Genomic DNA, 20,655 nt, shown 5'->3' on the forward strand with positions numbered 1-20,655 from the left:
AAAATAAAACTATGATTAATGTCAAAATTGATTAAAAATCATTGATTTTAAGTAAATTGATTATTTTCAAACAAAATTGATAATATTTAAAAAAAGGTTAGTTATAATATATAATAATCAATTAAAAAAGTATTTATAGATAATTATAGGATCAAAATAGCGTTAAGAAAAGTATAAAAACAGTAGTGGTATTACTGAATATCATAGTTCGCTTTAAAATCAATTTAAGCGCGGTAAGCGCACGTGTAATACGGCCTTTTATAATTTGTGAAACAGTTTGAGCGCCTCCTGGCGACGAGGGTAACGGGTGACGGATGACGGGTGACGGGTGGCGGTGCTCGGATTTGCTCGGAATATCTTCGGTACGGCGCGCGGAAGAATGTTCTTCTGGACCAAGTGAGTGCGCGAGTGCTCAGAAGTACGAAAACTTTTGCGGTGCATATCAATTGCAAGCTCTTTTTACCGTGGGACATATGTGTTAAACTGTTCTTTTAATTTTCATCGCAATACCAGACAGTGATTTGGCAATCCAATGATTTGTTTTTTCTTCAAAACGTTTAATTAACCGGGACTGACGTGTTCACCAAAAACTTTACGTATCTATTATCGGTATTTATAAGACGATACCTGTCAGAATTCTGCGACGACGGCGACGACGACGACATCGTCGTCGAAATACGGTTGCATCTTTCATTACGGATGATCAAACAACAATACCTGTCAAGGTAAGGTGGTTCATGAGGTGCGTCTAATGCATAAGAAATTCTCGATGAATCTTATATCGCCGTCACCGTCACCGTCATCATCGTCACCGCTGCCACCATCGTCGTCGCTGCCACCGTCGTCGTCGCCGTCGTCATCGTCATCGTCATCGTTACTGTCGTCGTCGTCGTCGTCGTCGTCGTCGTCGTCGTCGTCGTCGTCGTCGTTATTATTGCTGGTGCCATTGCTGTCGTCAACATCGTTATTACCCTCATCGTTTTGTCCTTTATTACCGTTATCATCGACGTCGTTTTCGTTATAGCCATTGACATCATCGTCATTGTTACTGTGGCTATCAACGTCTTTGTGCTTGTTATTGTTGTCATTGGTACAATTAGCCTGCATTGCTTGCTTCTTTATTAGTGCATTCGTGCTAGGAAATAATATTATTTCTATATCAAACTACTCGCAGTATCCTTCAGTCAGGATGGCGGGTAATAAGACAGCAGGTAGTGTCGTGCAATTTAGACCTATTGAGGTGTCTCAACAATTACAAGAAGGAGAAAAATTCATCAAATGGGACGAGGTATGAATTATATGCCAAATTATTATTATAGCAGGAATATTTTAGATGGTATTATTAAGTTTTAAGTAATAAGCTATATTGTTGTATGTGCATGATGATTAGTTTTATTCATATTTCTATGTAGGATTCTGGTATAGCAACTCCAGTAACATTGAGAGTCGATAAGTTTGGATTTTATCTGCATTGGGTGGATCAACATAATGAAATGGAAATGTTGGATATTGCTGTAATAAGAGATACTAGAACTGGAAAATATGCTAAAGTACCAAAGGTATTATATTGTATATATATGTTTTTTTTTTTTTTCAATAATATAATTAATGTATTTGAATTTTTCATTATATAATTTAGATGAGTTAGTTTATTATTGTTTATATCATAGAAAAGAATAAATTTAGGTAAACGTTCTATTAGTTATATTAATGTGTATTATAAGATATAAATATTTGGAAATGAAGATATTCTTTCTTATAATTATATCATTCTTTTGCGTGGTTGCTAATGACGCACAGCACCACCACATGATAATTATTGACAAATCTATAAATAGAATATTACCTACTTTATATCCTCAATGTAGTTCATTTTTTTCAGTCACACCTATCTTTGTACACAATGGAAATATTCTTAGTTGTATAGAAAGCAGAGCAGTTCTTATCTGTTTCATTTTCCTATAAATCAATAATCATTTTGTAAAGTAACATTGTTTGTAGTTCCAATCTATATTAGTAGCTTATTATAATATAAGTTATAGTTACTTCTATTATATGAATAAGTTAATTTCATATGAATAAATATTACTGATATTTCTATATTAAAATCACATTTTTTTCATCTTTTTTAAAATAGGAAATGCTTTTTCAGGATCCCAAATTGAGATATCTTGTGACAATGGGTTCTCAAGATTCTTTAGAAGAGAAAACAGTAACAATTTGTTATGGATCTGATTTTGTCAATATGAATTTTATTAACTTCTGTACAACACGTGCAGAAGTTGCAAAACATTGGACAGAAGAAATTTTTCAGCTTGCATATAATCTATCCCTATTAAATATCAGTACAACTATGTTTTTGCAGAAAGCACATACCAAACTTACACTTGCAGCTGATAAATCAGGAAAAATACCTGTTAAGAAGTAAGTAAATTTGGATAAATTTAATTTGCATCTATATATGAATATATGTAAATTAAATATGAATATATAAATAAATTTGTATATTATTATATTTTAGTATTATAAGAATGTTTACGCAAAACAAAGAAGATCGTAAACGAGTCGAAAAAGCACTCGATATTTCTGGTTTTCCATCTGGAAAAGTGAGTTGTAACATTTGTGCGTTTGTAAACATAACGCTTTTGTTATTATAGAAATTACATTTTTTTTTTATTTTAGAACGACGTAATATCGTTACAAAAATTTCAATTTGAAGATTTTTTCAACTTTTATAAATCTCTTACTCAACGATCGGATGTTGAAAAAGTTTTCGAACGCATCGTAGGCAATAATAAGCGTAGGCTAATGTCTGTAACTCAATTTGTTGATTTTTTGAATAAAACTCAAAGAGATCCACGTTTAAACGAAATATTGTATCCTTATGCAAATGAGGCGAGAGCGAAGGATATTATAAGTCAATACGAACCAAATAAATGTAATGCAAATCGGGGTCAGCTAAGTTTCGATGGATTTTTGAGATATTTGATGAGTGAGGATAACCCAATCGTGGCTTTATCGAAACTTGAATTATCAGATGACATGGACCAACCGCTTGCGCATTACTTTATAAATTCTAGTCACAATACATACTTAACAGGTATATCACTTTTGTGATTTTTTTACTTTTAATTGATTATACAATTTATTTTTATAAATAATTTTTATAAATATATATTTAGGACATCAACTTACTGGAAAAAGTTCCGTCGAAATATATCGTCAATGTCTGCTTGCTGGTTGCCGATGTGTAGAATTGGACTTTTGGAATGGAAAATTTGAAGAACCTGTTATTGTTCATGGGTATTTTTATTTTATAATAAAAAAACTAATTATACTAAAAATTACGTATTGCATGCTTATTTAGAAATATTTTCTAGATATACATTTGTACCTGAAATATATGCACGGGATGTGATTGAAGCGATTGCTGAAAGTGCTTTTAAAACATCAGAATATCCTGTCATTCTTAGTTTTGAAAATCATTGCAATCCAAGACAACAAGCTAAGATAGCTCAATATTGTAGAGAATTATTTGGAGAAATGTTGCTGGATGCTCCTCTTGAATCTCATAAGGTATTTTTGATCTCTTTATATTTATAATCACATTTTATTTTTAATCTCATTTCTTTAATGTATTTTACTTAGTTGGAACCAGGACAAGAATTACCACCTCCATCTTTATTAAAACGCAAGATTATAATTAAGAATAAAAAGAAACACCATCATCATCATAAAAAACATAAAAAAAAGCAACAGACACCAGTAACAGAATTTGAAGAGGAAGCGCAAGAAAATGAAGATAATGGAATAACAAATCAAGTCGCGGAGGGAGAAAATGGACCGCCGCCAGATATTGTTTCTCATGCTGAAGCAATTGATAATAATGATCAACAAATTGGAAATGGAGATATTTCACATCCTCCGATGTTACAGCAAAGACAAAGCAGCAAGGATAGTACTCAGGATGATGAAGGTTAGCACTTAACAAAAAATTATAATTGTGTATTAAAAATATATTTAGAGAAAAATTTATTATTTTTAGATGAAGAAGAAGAATCGACTACAGAAGAGGATGAATCGAATGTGGAAGATATTAAATTAAGAATGGTTGATAAAGTGCCTGCACCTGATAAAGTAGCACCTAACGCCAAAGAAACAGAAGCTGGAGCAGAAATTTCAGCTTTAGTTAATTATGTGCAACCCGTTCATTTTAACAGTTTTGAATCAGCTGAAAGTATGCATTAATATATCAATACTAATTATTAAATTTATTTTTTTATTTTTTTGTTTATGATTTAAAAATTATTTGATCTTTACAGAAAAAAATCGAATGTATGAAATGTCATCATTTGATGAAAAACAAGCTACAACACTTTTAAAAGAAAGACCATTAGAATTTGTAAATTATAACAAACATCAATTATCAAGAGTATATCCAGCAGGTACACGTTTTGATTCTAGTAATTTCATGCCTCAAGTCTTTTGGAATGCAGGTTGTCAACTGGTTGCATTAAATTATCAAACTCTTGGTATGTATTTTGAATTTGTTTCATATTGATTCTGAAATTTATTTAATATTCGAATTTTTTTTGCATTAGATCTTGCGATGCAACTAAACTTGGGAATTTTTGAATATAATCAACGTTGTGGTTATCTCTTGAAACCAGAATTCATGAGACGAAAGGATCAACGATTAGATCCTTTCGCGGAATCGACAGTAGATGGTATTATAGCGGGAACGGTTCATATACACGTAATATCGGCTCAATTTTTAACAGACAAAAGAGTGGGTACTTATATAGAAGTAGATATGTATGGTTTACCAGCAGATACAGTGAGAAAAAAATTTCGCACAAAAATTGTTCCGAACAATGGAATCAATCCTGTATACGATGAAGAACCTTTCATATTTAAAAAAGTGAGAATTCATATTTTTATACAGTTGATAGCATATATCATGTAATTATTATGTAATTATTATCTATCTATATGTAATAAAATTTTATGTATTTATTAGGTAGTTTTACCTGAACTTGCTTCAATTAGAATTGCTGCATATGAAGAATCAGGACGTTTAATTGGTCATAGAGTGCTACCCGTAGTTGGATTATGTCCAGGTTATCGACATGTTGCTCTTAAAACAGAATGTGGACAACCATTACCATTAGCAAATTTATTTTTACATGTAATTGTGAAAGATTATGTCCCAGATGGATTGAGCGAACTTGCTGAAGCTTTAGCAAATCCGATTAAATATCAAAGTGAAACAGAAAAAAGAGAAAAACAGTTGTCAGTTCTTACAGACGGTTCAGAAGATCCATCAGAGGAAATTAATGTAAGATTTGAAACGTTAGAAATTTATTTATTACTAACCCATTAATTTACTAACAAATGCATACTAACATCTTCTAGGATAAACCTAAAGTTGGTGAAGGACCAAGTTCTTCTAAACCAACAGTAAGTTTAATCGGTTAAAAAATTTCGATCAATATAAATAAATAAATATATTTATATGTATTTTTAAATATATTGTTCTAGGAGGAAACAGTGAAAACGAAAAGATTACAATCTGTGGGCGAATTACCACCACTTGTTCCACCATCTACAAATATTCATGGTAGACCATCTATAGCTGGGATAAATATGTCTGATACACAAGATAATGAGGATGGAACTCCTACATCTACAGTTCAAGTCGTTGATGCTTCCACAAATAAAAGTTCAGTCAATATCAATGGTATGTATTGATTATTTATTATGTATCGATATTTATTATTTGAATTGTATAATTAGCTTCTTTATGTTATAGTGAGCGATGAAATAGTGGCCGAATCTTTAGAGAAATTAATGGAAAATAAACTTGTTCGAGAAAAAAAAATAGAGCTTGAAAAGAAGCTTGAATCATTGCGAAAAAAGCATGAAAAAGAAAAATTAAGGATGCAAACGCAAAAAGGATCAATCGATGGTGAAAAGCATAAATCGAAATTCTATGTGAGCCATAAATTAGTGAAACGGTTGTCAAGTAGAAATATGTGAGTTATTGATTTTCACAAATATACGTAACATAAATATGTATATGATTATATGTTCTTATATTCTTATATTCTTTATATTCTTTATATATTCTTTATAGATTTTCAAGTGAAGTAGGATTGAGTACGTTAGCTTTAGCAGAAACGTCAGAATGCACAGATATTGAAAACCGTGAAGGAAATGGTGGAACTCCAAAAGGACTACCTAGAAGTCAGAGCGAACGTTTGTTAGCCGTATGTAAAGCTCATGTACAACAAGAACGAGAACTTCAGGAAAAGTACTATGAAAATTTATTTACAACTTTAGAGAAAGTAATGAAAACTTCTCAATCCAATCAATTAAAAACATTGAGAGTACTTTTAGAGCGAGAAACTGCCGATGTTATGAGAAAACTTCAAGCTACAAGACACGGAGAAGTATGTTTCTTATATTATTCCTATTTTAGAATATATTTTTAAGTGTATATGAGTAATTATGAGTTATAATAAAAAATATTTATTTATTATTTATTTACTTATATTATTATATTACTTATTATTATTATATTATTATTATTATTATATATATATATATATTATATATTATTATTATATTACTTATATTATATTATATACTTATATTATTAATTATAGGTGAAACAACTAGCAAAAGTACATAAAGATAAAGCTGAATTAGATCGTATGAAGAGGGAGGTTGCAAAATCAACGGTTGAAAAAGGCGTAAATGAATGTACACGATTAACAAAAATTTACGAGAAAAAAAGAGCAGAACTCGAACGACAGCATGAAGAAGTTCGACAAAGGTTAGAAGCAGAAAGAGCAAAGGTACGAATCTTATATATATTTTAAAATTGTCAATTTGTTTGTATAATATAATAATTTTTCAACATAATATGCGATGGAATTTTTTTTTTATATTTCAGGTTAAAGCTACTCTAATGGCAGAGTATAGTAGTCGATGTAGTAAATATGAGAGTGGAGAGTTATCTTTGTCGCCATCCAGCGGAACTGGTATGCCGGAATCACTTAGTGGAAATACATATTGACTGATATAGTTTATAATTTAATATCGATATCTCATGGTAATATGATTTGGAGTAAAACAAATCCAAGGCAGTAAACTATTTCTGCTGAAAATGTGTATCCATTTGGAAAGTTGATAGTAATGTGTTGCTTCTCCACAACAGAAGGGAGTCGCAGTGGCGGTGTAATAATGATAAGTAATTTGTAAAATCTACGCAGTTACCTGTGTTTTAATAACTAAAATAATTTTATTCACTATCAAAAATATCTTTTTTGCAAGATGTGATGCAGCATTTATGAAATGATTTCGAGAAATAGAATGTCATCAAATATAATTATTATATATACAAAGCATTTGATAAATGTTTTGTGTGTATCGAATCTCTTTTAAAAAGACTTAAATGATCTGACAAACAACATTTTAACTAATTATTACAGATAAGTGCGTTCGAATATGTGAATTTTATCGCATGAATTATGATATTTTCTATTTATTCAAAGTTCTTATTTCTTGAAAGATTAGTAACATATTTTGGTCAAATATATATGTTTAATCGATTGATTCTCTTCGTATGCGAGAACACGATTTTGATCTCAACATGGAAAGTAACATTGAAACTATGCGTTTGAAAAGATAGAAAGTGAGTTTTCCTCTTTTTTCCTATTTCGATTTGATGTTACTTACGCACAGTATTAAACGCACTACTCTTCTCATTACATTCGAGACCATCGCCGCCAATGTCGAGATTCTAAAAAGTTCCGTTTTAAAAGTCAATGAAATTTTGGAAATTGAGAATAAAGAATATGTAGGCGAGGTACACGATTCTAAATAAGAATAATGTTTCTAAGTGCTACTATTTAATCTTGTTATTATATGTATAAGATGTTATTTAATTAACAAGTCGATGCTAAATCGCGTTTCAGGATACTCGGGTTGTTTATAATATGAAAAAATATGATTGCTATATCGGTCGAACTTTGCTGGACTCGAAATGTGACGACGAAGGAAGTATTCGTTAGTGAGGATAAAATTTTTTTTGGCCTAGAATAAGGAATGCGGAAAGTTTATTCGATTCGAATAGGCGTATGCGTGATTTGATATATTTTTGACTGAAAGTACTCCGTATAAAGACATTTTTTGAATAGTCCGTATCGTGAAATGATAAAGTGACCGCATTGTATAAAGAAAGAGTATATAGAAAACCAAAAAAAAAAAAAAAAAAAAAAAAAAACTAAGAAAAAAACGGAAATTAAATATTACGAACGTTTCTAGCGTTTTTGTACCGCGCGATTTCATGCTGCGGCTATTTTGAGGCCGGGGCGAAACGATTGGAGCGAGCCTCTTTTAGGAAGACAATCAAAAATGTTACATCGTAACATTGTCCTTGTTGTTTCTAATTGTATGATATTTTAAGTAACTCGATATTACACATACATATTATATGTATATATATTAAGATATATATGTGTGTGTATATATATATATATATATATACACATATATATATTCTTAATAGTTATTACAAATTTAGGTTTAAAAATCATACATTTGCGCATTGTAAATCTTTCTCGTGTGATTCATCCAATTAATTTATTTCGTAAACAATCGTTGAGATACGCCGGAAGTATCGAGAATCGCGAGCTTTTACAAAACGTATTTTATTGATGATTCGTGCTCATCACCGATATATCATATTACGATATGCAACATGTGCATATATACACATATGCACACAAACATACGTATATTATATACATATATACATGTATGTACGTAAGCAAAGCGTAATCGTGGTCAATGCGAATAAAAAAAAAAAAGGAGTACCTTTGCGATTATAATACTATCGTCATTTATGTTGTGCCGAGGGGTTACGAGCGGATCAATCCCTTCGATTTGGAGACTGAACTCGATCCTAAATCGTTGATAAACTATTGTTTATTGTTGATCATTTTTATTACCATTTTTATCGCGCTTTATTTATTTAACAAGGCGTCTTTTATATAACGATGTACGATTTTCTGTGTGTTTTATGAGAATTATTATTGAGAATGATGAACGTTCGCATAATTTGTTGGCATTTAGATTTATTTTATTTCAAACCGATTTTGAGAAATTAGGTTAAACGTGTTGCACAGTTATGTAATATACACAGTTATTTCCAAGGTTTCGATAATTTGGCACAATTTTTGTGAAACTTTTTTTATTGTACTTGCGATTTGGATAAGTCGATACAACCAACGATGCATGGATTGAGTATATATTGTTTTCTCAAGATATAGAATTTTCTGGTAATAGGTATGCGAGTGATTTTAATTAGTCGATTGAAAGAGAATATGCGTGCGATTACGAAGATATACCAACGATAGCGAAAATTGCAAGATTGTTCTATATAAATGTGGAGAGAATGCATCTCAAATCTCTCGAATTTCATAGTAACCGGATATTTAATTCATAATATACAAAATATTGCATTTTTGTTATCGTAGGATGAATATTTAAACTGTATGTTGCATATCTGGCTGAAAGGGATCAGTTTAGTATTAAATAGTTAAGCATGTCCATTTAAACGTTAGCTCTAGACGTTCATCCGGATGAAAACAATCGTACACGACAAGTTACCATTTCCTTAAGTTTATGCTGATTTATCGTGATTGCATTTCTCGACAAGTTACCATCTTCCTCATCTAAGAGGAAAAAGGAAAGAAAGATTGTATGTTGCGGTGGACTCGATTGATGAGAACATTTAACTCGGGAGAGAAACAGTGATAATCTATTAAAAGATGAGATAATGTAAGTGTAAGCGAATATAATTTAATTAAGTAACGGTAGCCATTGGACTACCTATAGTGTTCCGACACGAAAGAAATCAATAGTACATTATGCTAAGTCGTACAAGATTATCGGAAGTTTATATATATTAATATATATATATATATATACACACACATATATGTAATGTTCGTATATATACATTATACATGTGTCGATGTTTTTCCGATCGTTTAGTCGCAACGATGCACGTCTTTCGCATCGCTGATTCTTGCGATACCAAACGAGTTCAACAAGGCGGGGAAAGAGGAGGTGGGAAGGTAGACTTGGAGAATTCTCTCGCGATTCAATGGAAAGCACAATATTCGATAGATTATCAATAAAAAAGATGCAAAGATATCGTGGCGATGCGTGGACGTGAATTTCTTTAAACGCTTGTATAGTCGATAGCGAAACGTTTTACGTATAATCGAATCACAAAGAATCTGTTCCTCGATTATAAGCGAGTTATGCGGAATCATTTCGATTATTCGTACTTACAATTTCGCCGCAAACATTCTGGTCTCGCGCTTACCGTTGATATTTTCTTAAGGCGTGAGTTGATGTGCAAAAATTCTCCGAGATACAATATCGAGTCAGGTTCGACTCGCGCGATGCATTTCCTTCGAATATATATATTTTTTTTTTCTCCGCGCTCCATACCATACAGATGTCGCGTAATTCGCTTGGGACGAACGTCTTTTCGTCCTCTTCCTATATTCCTGTAATATGCATAATGCGTACACGTGTTCATGTCTTCGAAAAATCATCTGAATATATGTTTGCTATGCGTACGCGCGTTCGAACATTATGTGTATTACACACGTAATATATAATTATAAGAAAGAACTAGGCTACGAGGACAAATATTATATTAATGTTGATATATTATGTGTTGTTGCTGTTGATGTTATTAATAAGTAGAATAGCGAAAAGGTGGCAGTACTAGTAGTCGTTGTTCATAGATTTAATGCGAGACTAATTTTGTGTTACTCGTGTGCGATAACGTTGTCGCGTAACCTAAAAAGAAATTAAAAAGAAGTTAAAAAGAAATCGCGAAATCGTTACTGAATCGTATCGGACATCGTATAACGACCACGATTGATCGAGTAATACTCTATCAAGGTTTCGATTAAAAGGGACGCGACAACGAATACGGATCGTACGTAGGTACACGTTGCAAATGTAAATTGTAGATAATATTGAAACGGCCTATCAAGGATCGTGAAGATTTGGCGTCACTCACGTTCCTTTCGAAATCAATTTTCTGTCGAAAGATAATCAATTTTTTTTCCCCCCGCTGATACTGTCCACGTGTCTCGCGCGAATAAACAAAATTTCTATCACGCCCAATCTTTTTCTACGATACCGTACAATTATTCGGCTTCCGCACAACAAAGATCTCTTGTAAAACAACGATTCTTCGTACCTGACTCGATTCTTCTATCGGTCCGATGTTTTCCCGTGGTGAATAGTTTATTCTAGAGAAGCGTAAAGCGAGGCGTGAAATGACAAGCAAAGAAACGAGTAAGCGAGGAACGGGACGCTTTTTGACCGCGTTCAAATATCAATCTTTGAAAACAAGCCGTTCTTTTTAAATCGTCAAATTTGTCAATTCTTCGATGCTTCGAATGCTCTTCGATGTTCAATGTGATTTTTCATTCTATCAAACTGATTCGTCCTTCTTACAAACTTCTCAATGGTTATTTTATTATCGTCCACACGGTCTCTTTCGTGATTATCGAGCAAAGTATTTCTATTGTCATACGTATAGATGATTAATCTTGCCAAACATTACTACATCTCGTCAGGATTATTCTTGCCTTCCATTTTAAAACGATTTAGAGCGTAGTTGGATGCGAGGACACGGAGCAACGCGATCATCACGGCATCGTAACGATCAGCTTTGTATGTTTGAAACAGTTGAGTTGACCGATATTTTACTCTCATTTACCGGTTATCCTTTGGAAAGCTATTCGAGCTAAATTTATTGTTCCCTTCGTATCGCGTAAGAAGCAGCGGTATCGATCGCCGCGGAATATTTACGGACGATTAATAACGCTCGATCCGTTTGCGGTGTGGAGGCATAACCGCGTTTTTCTTCCGCAAATTAGAACGACAGCTCGTGTGTCGCGCGCAGTTTGTTTTCCCTCGAGGTTGCTCTCCATGCCGCGGCACGGTCGATTCCTTTCGTCGAGCGTCACGCAACATAGCGAGAAAATGAAGGGTTTCGCCCATTTGGTCGTCCACGAGTTACTTCCTCGCCTTTTCCTCGGTTATTGTTAATTGGCCGTGCGTACCTATTAACCGTAATTTACGAGTCGTTTCCACATTAGACCGGCCAGGGGAGGATTATTCGTTGTAACGTTCTCAAGATTTTATCCCGATACATATTTTAAGCTACTTTATACAGTCGCCGTGCGTCAATTGATTTAACGCGGCAATTTAATTTTCTACTCGAAAACTCGATTTTTCGCGGTAACAACAAACGCATAAACACGAAACAATTGCGATTAGGTTATTTCGCTTTTAAAAAAAATTCTCAGATGAACGTGGGATTGGATCGGATGTGTGTAACTTGGCCAGACGGATCAGTTTTCTATCTAGACTCGGAATCTCCTCACCTCGAAGCTCAATGTATTTCTTGATTATTGAAAGTATTCGGTGTTCAATCCATTAAGCCGTATACAAAATATAAAATCCATTAAGCCGTATCGATTCTGAGTTTCGACTCTGATTTACTCGTGCCTTGCCATTCTTCGCCATATATACATTTTCGTATCCGACGTTCCACGATATTCTCTTATGGCTGCTATCGCATCTGAACGATCAGGCTCGAATTCTGCCATGCTCGTAACAAGTATCACGCGTTATCTTACTTGATTTCCTTTAATGGTACGTGTAATAGTACTCGTAAAGGTATCCATTTAACTGGAATTTTTTACGGGATTGGCACGCGAAAAAATCGAGAACAGCTTTGAATCTGACTGTTCGAATCGGATCGTTGCAAATCAGACGTGGCGATCATCGATTCACGACTTCATGGCTACGATCTCTGATCGATCTGGCTGGCTGTACATGTACCGCGAAATATCCGTGCGTAGGTATTGATCCATGGAACGCGACCGTACAACGTGCGGTGTTGATTCGCACGGACGTGTTCCGTTGTCTTCGCTTCTTTGCGCAATTATCCGTGTTCTGTGTTCGTCTCTCGTCACGATGTATCGATGTATCCATCCCCGCGATTTATATGTATCGTCATCGGGAGATTCGCTTGACGCGACTTCGTTCGTTGACCTTCCAACTCAGTCCTCCGTTTTCGCCAGTTGTTCACCACGTCGATCGACCATGTCGTCGGGGGGGGGGGGTGAAAATTCGCGCAGATCTTCCGTAACGATAAGAATTTTTTGAGCCGTTTTTTACACACGTACGTTTTATATACGTTTCAACCATTCTGTCGAGTCGCGCGCCATCGCCGCCGCGAACTTTAACGTTCCCCCTTCGGACTGTTTTCCTATATTTCGGGATATTTTTCGATTTCGACGCATTTACATTGTTTCTCGCTTGAATAATAAGTCCATGTTTCTAGATGTGTATGCGATACAGGCAACAACGTCATAGGGCAGGCTGCACGTTGAAACTTTGTGCGTGATCCGTGACAGTCAGTTTCGTGGATCCTGTGGGATGGGTTATGGGGAAAATGAAGGGAAGAGTAATCGCGAAATCGCGTAATAGTATCTCGAGTCGCTTCCATTTAGAGTTTCGGTACCGTTCTTCTCGAGAGAAACGAGTAAATAAATATAGACGCGCGAATTTTGGTAAGTCGCGGAAGCACAAAGTGATGAAAGTTTTCGTCGGAACTCGAGGAAACGTTAGTGTGCCGAAACACGTCGATGTCGATGGTTTTTCAATCGATTTATAAACTTGGGTGTATTTTTTAGGAAGAAGCATTAGTAAAAATTGTTACTCCCTCTATGGATATCGTAAGCACACAGTAAAAGAAGAAAAAAGAAAAAAAAAACAAAAATAATAAAAAAATCCACTTATACCCGTACGACGATATATATATATATATATATATATATGTATATATATATATATTTATTTATATATATATATATATATATATATATATATATATGTGTGTATGTATGAGTTTTAACGATATTCTATAAATGGCTGTACCGTATTGTAAAATCAAAGATATAGCGTACAATAAATAAAGTTTAGTGTTGTAGAAACGAAATGATATTCCTTTTGTTTCATTATTCAATTATTTTATTTTTCCCTTTCAAGTGTTCCCCATGTGCCGTTCAATAACAAACGCAAAAGAAATGGAATTACAAGGGAATTAGCATAATTTACATGTTTTATTGATGACAACCAATATGATAATATATTTATTCTATTCCATTTTTATGAGACGTGACGAATAAAACACGTATGTTGAACGAATTTTTCAACATACAGGCTTTCTTATATACGTCACAAAAATCTGATATCTATCCAATATATTGTATTCTTGCTCACCATTCTCGTCCTTGTTCAAAAATTGGATTTTCATGTTTATTACTTCGCGTATTGTATCATCCATAAACTCCTTTTTGAGAGGATTAGGAATCCGTGATATGAAGGGATTAATAGCAATTATATGATCTGCAATGATAATTTCAATCTTCAATATTCAATATTCTCGTCGTTAGATGTCTTAGTTTGTTCAAATTTTTTTTTTTTAATTATATAAATATATATATTATATATGAATTACTTTTCATGATTTCGGAATTCTTGAAAACGTAGCTCTTTTCTCTTTCGCTGCAATGCAGAATCTCGAAACCTGTGGTTTCCAATATTTTTCTTAGATTTATCCGGCGATCTTTACATTCATGGAAAACAGGTATGTAACGTTCCGTGTCCTTTGACAAGAGCGATTCAAAAATGTGAGTAATTGAAAATCGATCTATTACCGACAACACGATCGATTACATCTTACATTAAACCTTATCTATTACCTGCATGTATGGTCTATATCGAGGATCCGCGTACAATTTTTTGTACACGTCGAAACCGTCGTTCCACGAAAGTAACATAAACAATCCTTTTCCTCCTGGCCGCAGCAATTTATAAATATTGTCGAATGCTTTCCTAATAAATTCGATCGTGCGGGACGATTATTAAATTTCACCGGTCGATAAAAAATTAAATGAAGACAAATTAAATTAAATGAAATAGAGGAGGATGAAATCGTAAGAATACCGAAAGTTGTGGCACCAGTGAAGGCAATAAAAGGACAACACGTTGTTAAATTGGTCGAGCGTGTCTTTGGGCAAATCCATGGTCTCGATGTCCAGCAGTTGGAATGATAAGCGTTCGTCGTCGTGATACGTCTTTTTCGCATATTCGATCATCGGTTTCGATATATCCATCCCTAACAAAACATATATAACGAATGATACTTTTTCCTTCGTTCTTTTTTTTTTTTTTTTAACTACTCTTACCGATTAGTTTAGCCTCTGGTGACAAATTTGGTAAGATCAGTTCTTTGGTAACTTTTCCAGGTCCGCAACCGATGTCCAAGCATTTCCCTTTCATCTCGGATATCTCTTGTGCGAATTCTTCGATAATGTCGGCTGCGTCACGGTATTGCAACATGCTGGCTTTCACGTATTCCTCGACCAAGAACATCTTGAAATTGTGTTTTTTTTTTTTTTATTACAGATATCTGAGATAATAAATAAATGCGATTCCAAATTTCTTCAAACAACAATTCGCGAATAATGTTTAATTTTATGAAATCGATCGGGATCGATCCAGAATGGACAGTGGAAAGAATATCTTGTACGGAATAATATCTAGGGGCGAAGAGATGCTAAATCGAGGAAAGTCGAGCGAGTAAGGATGCGTTGGAATGAAAAAATATAATTTCAGCGCACGAGTCAAGATATGAATCGACTCGATGCACTATCGACTCTTCTACTGCTCACTTTTCAACCCGACTTTGGTATTTATATTCGGTGACTCGTACAAATAACTTTCCTCACACTATTCCCACCAACTTCTCAACTTTATTTTTTTCTTCCTCTTCTCTTTTCCTCCACTCCGCTTCCCATCCGTTTTTCTCCTTTCTTCTTTCTCTTGTTCTCGACTCTCCCCTCCCCCTCCTTCATCCGTACTTACCTCAATATCCGAATTCTTCGTCCGCTTTGCTATCGAAAGACCGGGGCTAGAGCGCGCACCACAATGGTCACGTTTTAAAGTTCAACGACCTCTTTCACCAACACCTTTCGAATGTTTTTTAGGAACACATCCGTTTCCTTGTTTCGAACAATTATTTTGTATCGACAGTTTTATCGTTCGATTTTTACACGCATCTATACGAGATTGTTGGATGGATTCGATTCACTTCCGTGAACATTTTTCTAAAAATGTTTATCACTCGCACCTTTGCTGATATTTCTTCTTATCGAAAACAAACGTTGAATTTTATCATTTCGACGCACGTGAAGCAAGGGCGAACGCGTGCATAATATGGCGAAATTTGATAGGAAAGATTCGCGTCCCTTTCGCATTGGGCGAAATAAGCTGGTTCCAAGACGAAAGGGGAGAGTAGTCGTAGCCGGTTTTTCGTAGCCGTCTAAGCACGGTATCGTCCGATTTTTACCGAACACTCACGAATCTCTAAACAAGCTCGATTCGTGTACGGTTTAACGAAACACGTGGAATTGGATGGAATTGTTTGGATGGAAAAATTTCGAATAAATTTTTCGAGCTGAATTGATGTTTTGAATAATTTTCAGATAAAAATTTTTTATTTAAATTTTATATATAAATTCTCGTCGAATCGAATTACCTTAGGAACAAGAAAAACTTTAGAAACTTTTATAACAATGATAATAATAATAATATTTAACGTTATTTCCGTTTTAACAATTTCCATTATAATATATTACACTTTCTATAATAATTAGAAGATGCAATTTCGATCGTTTAGATTAGCACGCGAAATATTAGGAGCAAATTTAGAAATTTATTTAGAAAAAACTTTCTATTCATCATTTTTATTAATTTTCTTTCGTTCGAGTCAAAAAATCCTTCATTTTTGATAATCCATATGTACCGGATATATATTTATACATAGTGTGGTGATATTTATAACGATTTTGTAATTAAGATAAATTGTAAAAAAAAAAAAAAAAAAAAAAAAGAGATTACAAAAGAAATGAAAACGTCAGCATTATAAAACGAATGAAGATAGAAATAAACGAAAGTCTTAACATTTTATAAACCTCAACATACATATATGTTTTTTTCGAATCGAAATATAAATAGAAAGTTTATCTAGTACATTAATAATAATTTAGCACATTGATAATTTGATATTCATGTTAATGAATTTTTTTAGATGCGCGTTTAATAATAATAATAAAAAAAAATTTTTTTTCAAAATTCGACATAAATTCGGCATGCAAAAATATAAAATGATCGTGCATCATATTTCATCATCGTTAAATTATACTTTAAAATTATATCGTATTATATAGGATTATTAAAATTTCGTAATACATCTGAACCGTAACAAAATCTTATTCTTATCTTTACAAAGAACTTAAGATTAATCTTAATCGCATGTGAAGATAACGGATTTCGATTCGAATCAAATTTGTCCAATCCAAGTTGTGAACCAGGCAATAACCCGTTCACGCGCCCGTTATCGCGTATTACAAATATTTACCCGATTGTCAGGTGATTGTCAGGCTGGACGATGACAATCTTCAAATCTCGTTCTTTCGTAAAAAGCGCGATTAAGAACCGTAGTTGTTTTCTTTTTGGAAGAGCAAACATTGTATTATTCGCTCGATCAAAAGCCGCCCTCGTTCATCGTTCCCACCGTGCATTCTCGTTTCGTATCGCGCGAGCGTGTCGCCGTTATTTTTCTAGCGTTCTTCGCTTCCCTTTCTCCTCCCGCCGAGGGAATAATAATTGATAAATTAAACTGGGAACGAGTTTCTTCCAATCGATTATTACAGGGATTCGGGCTTATCTCCCGTTTGCCACTTATTTGCACTCTCGGCCGCTCTCGGTATCCACCTATTTGCATACGCTTGGACCCTAAACATAACTTGGACCCTCTCGAGATGTTGGATTAGGTTTCCTCGTTAGGCCAAGGTGTAGAACTAAACAATTTCCCTTTATCCTGAGTAATAATCGCACAATTTCAAATTTCTTTATCTCTCTTTTTTCGCTGCGCAGCCAGGAGTTAATTGGCAAATAACGTTAACGTCGTGTCTTCTTTATTTCGGTGCGAATAGAAATAGGAAGAGGAGCAATGGTTCGCGACGTTGTTCCAATTCTATTCTTCTCGATAGATTATCGGGATGAGAAAAGACGGGAAATGGAGAGAATAACGGCGCAGTATGGCTGTTAGGATAGGATATGCAAGAGGCTCGGGGGCAGTAGGACGAGGCGGATCGAGGTGGAAAAGGAAGATGGATGCGAAACCCGCGAGGCAATGATAGATAGAGACCACCTCTTGCTCGCGACCTCTTTCACCTTTTCTTTCAAAGTGTTCTATCAGCACCGTACTACCACCACCACCACCATCACCACCACCACCATCACCACTGCTATTACCACTACTCTCTTACGTAAGATTCGAGGATTTTCTCATCTTCCGCGAAAGGAACGTTTTTCCGTAGAGGGGAAAAAGGAAGAAAGAGGGAGGAAGGAACGCTTGCTCCTTTTTCCCTCTCCTCCTTCCTTCCCTCCCCATCCTTCTTTCCCGTCTCTTTGCCTAAATCCTCCACTAAGTTCGCGTGTATCGAATGAAAGAGGCGGAGGAGAGAGAACGAACGAACGGCTTTGATAAATGACTGACGCGGAAAAAAATCCGTGTCGATACGTCTTGCTCGAGAAGATGCGAGTCGGTGGATAAGGGAGGAAGAGAAACGCGAGGAGGATAAATCGGGAGTGGAAGGGGATTCGAGATAGATAATAGATGGTAAAAAGCGATGTCCGACTTTGATTTCGATCTCTATATATATTTTCGAAAGACATCGCCTCGATATTACGCCTTATCGTAAATATCGAGTTGTTTTAACGTTTAAGAGAAACGAACTATTCTGAAACCGACTTAATCGAATAATCGTTGAACGTCGTGGACGATTGTCCACGGATCGATTGGTCCGCTCTCGCGGATGCGTGCTTTATCGGAAAACACTGAGTGAGATATATGGACAGATTATACGAGATGGCGTTTCAGAGTCGAACAGGCCGCTATTCTCCGCTCCGTCAATTATGCTAATTTCGATTGCCGCGAGATTAATGGAAGAAGGCGGCGTCCCTTTCTGGTTTATACTCGGTTTCTCGAAGCCTCGACCAAGTCTTCCGCATTCGGTCGACCGTGCATAATCCACCAGACTTGTAATTATTGCGCTGACTTTCGACTATCGACTGTGGTGCCCGCGAATCCACACAGAATCGTGCACGGCTTGAGATGAATTTTCGTCCGCGCGCGTAACGCGAGCTTCGTACGCGAGTTGTTACGCTCTGCATTTAGATTCTCTGTGCGCGGGTTAAGCGGAAGGAGAGAGAGGGGACAGGGAAAGAAAGAAAAAAAGAGGGACGGAAAAGAATCAGGTTGACGACATCCGCATTAATAATACATGATACGCTCGATACCTACGTACCGCGACACCTTTTGCCCTCCCGCGACTTCTCCACGTACGTTACATTCGCGCGTGACACGGGTAACCTCTCTCTCTCTCTCTCTCTCTCTCTTCTTCTTCTTCTTCTCCGACTTTGCTATTGTTCGATGCCGCATTGTCACACGTCGACCAAGACCTCTCGATTCCTCGTGGACACCTCCTCTTCGAAATTTCGAACCGTACGCTCGATCGACCCGGCCACGTCTTCTCTTCTTCGAGAGAATGGAATACGAATCTCGGACGAGCGAGAACGATCTCTTTCTTTTTTTTCGAATGGAGGAACGACGACGATGGAGCGAACCGATGAATCGATATCGAATTTTCAAGCGGAGAAACGAAAAAAAAGGTTGGGTTAAAAGTACCAGGGAGGGAGGAGGGATCCCTTGATCGTGCGCGCGAAAATATTAAGGGACAAATGGCGCGGCCGTTCTATGCGCGCTTCCTCCTCCTCCTCCTCCTCCTCCTCCTTTCTCCTCCTTCGAAGAAAGTATGAAAATCCATACAGTCGCTCGGAGAAAATATCCGTCATTTAAAATGGATGGATTTAGGTGGATATAAAAGTGAGGGGTGGAAGAAACCGGTGGCTGTGCGAGGGAGGCCCTCAGGAGGAGGGACGGGGGGGTTGGGGAGTGAGGTTGGAGGCGACCACTGTGAAAGTCGGTAGCGTCGGTGGAGGTGGAGGTGGAGACGGAGATGGTGGCGGTGGCAGCGGTGATGGTAGTGGTTGCCGGTGGTGTTGGAGATTTAAGGGAGACATTTTAAATGGATGGTTCTCTCGCAGAACCCGTCTGCCCCTGGTATTATCCAATACCGTGCCTCGTCTCGCGGCCCCGTGTCGCTTCGCTCGGAATTCGCGAGCATCCGAACGGAGGAATTGCGAAAGAATTATGTTCCCCCCCTCGTTATTTCTGTCGTCGCCTCGATCGTTCCCGTCATGTTCGCGAATTTTCGTTCGCGAAAAAAAAAAAAGAAGAAGAAAAGAAAAAGAAAGAAAGAAAGAAAGAAAGAAAGAAAGAAAGAGTGGTCCTTTTTTTCTGCCGGCACCTTTTTCCACGAAAAGTAAAGTTTTTCTCGATCCTCGAAG

The 20,655-nt window shown here is 35.7% G+C and overlaps 3 protein-coding genes across 5 annotated transcripts; 1 reads left to right on the forward strand and 2 right to left on the reverse strand.

Annotated features, from left to right (window-relative positions):
• Positions 1-296: 296 nt before the first annotated feature.
• On the reverse strand, positions 297-1,107 carry LOC147658231 (uncharacterized). The gene has a single exon (XM_086903917.1). It carries the CDS (start codon positions 1,105-1,107, stop codon positions 736-738), a length of 372 nt encoding a protein of 123 aa, XP_086760043.1. The 3' UTR covers positions 297-735.
• Positions 315-7,616, forward strand: Plc21C (Phospholipase C at 21C). Of its 3 annotated transcripts, XM_086903916.1 has the most exons (19): positions 315-400; positions 1,189-1,288; positions 1,413-1,559; positions 2,153-2,424; positions 2,522-2,606; positions 2,683-3,100; positions 3,183-3,303; positions 3,381-3,576; positions 3,649-3,976; positions 4,046-4,237; positions 4,323-4,532; positions 4,602-4,921; positions 5,021-5,338; positions 5,416-5,460; positions 5,542-5,740; positions 5,813-6,035; positions 6,137-6,452; positions 6,669-6,860; positions 6,959-7,616. In XM_086903916.1, exons 1-19 carry the CDS (start codon positions 315-317, stop codon positions 7,079-7,081), a joined length of 3,891 nt encoding a protein of 1,296 aa, XP_086760042.1. In that variant the 3' UTR covers positions 7,082-7,616. The 3 variants fall into 3 exon arrangements, with proteins under 3 accessions (XP_086760042.1, XP_086760040.1, XP_086760041.1); XM_086903914.1 differs by lacking the exon at positions 315-400 and having other exon boundaries at positions 916-1,288; XM_086903915.1 differs by lacking the exons at positions 315-400; positions 5,416-5,460 and having other exon boundaries at positions 916-1,288.
• Positions 7,617-14,218: 6,602 nt separating this feature from the next.
• jhamt (juvenile hormone acid methyltransferase) lies at positions 14,219-16,323 on the reverse strand. The gene is made up of 5 exons (XM_086903918.1): positions 15,366-16,323; positions 15,124-15,295; positions 14,880-15,012; positions 14,636-14,783; positions 14,219-14,523 (listed from the first exon to the last, which is right to left on the reverse strand). Exons 1-5 carry the CDS (start codon positions 15,550-15,552, stop codon positions 14,327-14,329), a joined length of 837 nt encoding a protein of 278 aa, XP_086760044.1. The 5' UTR covers positions 15,553-16,323; the 3' UTR covers positions 14,219-14,326.
• Between the last annotated feature and the right edge of the window lie 4,332 nt (positions 16,324-20,655).

Source organism: Apis florea, unplaced genomic scaffold (genome assembly GCF_048593485.1).
Source record: "Apis florea isolate Af1SG1 unplaced genomic scaffold, ASM4859348v1 contig_2293_pilon, whole genome shotgun sequence".
NCBI classification, from domain to species: Eukaryota; Metazoa; Arthropoda; class Insecta; order Hymenoptera; family Apidae; genus Apis; species Apis florea.

What these genes read in the sequence shown, in the direction of transcription:
- LOC147658231 (XM_086903917.1), bottom strand. Translation starts at nt 1,107, where the DNA reads ATGCAGGCTAATTGTACCAATGACAACAATAACAAGCACAAAGACGTT.
- jhamt (XM_086903918.1), bottom strand. Translation starts at nt 15,552, where the DNA reads ATGTTCTTGGTCGAGGAATACGTGAAAGCCAGCATGTTGCAATACCGT. An exon ending in GATATAGACCATACATGCAG is followed by an intron (nt 14,784 to 14,879) that starts GTAATAGATAAG and finishes CTCTTGTCAAAG; the next exon opens with GACACGGAACGTTACATACC. An exon ending in GAATTCCGAAATCATGAAAA is followed by an intron (nt 14,524 to 14,635) that starts GTAATTCATATA and finishes TTATCATTGCAG; the next exon opens with ATCATATAATTGCTATTAAT.
- Plc21C (XM_086903916.1), top strand. Translation starts at nt 315, where the DNA reads ATGACGGGTGACGGGTGGCGGTGCTCGGATTTGCTCGGAATATCTTCG. An exon ending in TCACAATACATACTTAACAG is followed by an intron (nt 3,101 to 3,182) that starts GTATATCACTTT and finishes ATATATATTTAG; the next exon opens with GACATCAACTTACTGGAAAA. An exon ending in AAGTTCAGTCAATATCAATG is followed by an intron (nt 5,741 to 5,812) that starts GTATGTATTGAT and finishes TTTATGTTATAG; the next exon opens with TGAGCGATGAAATAGTGGCC.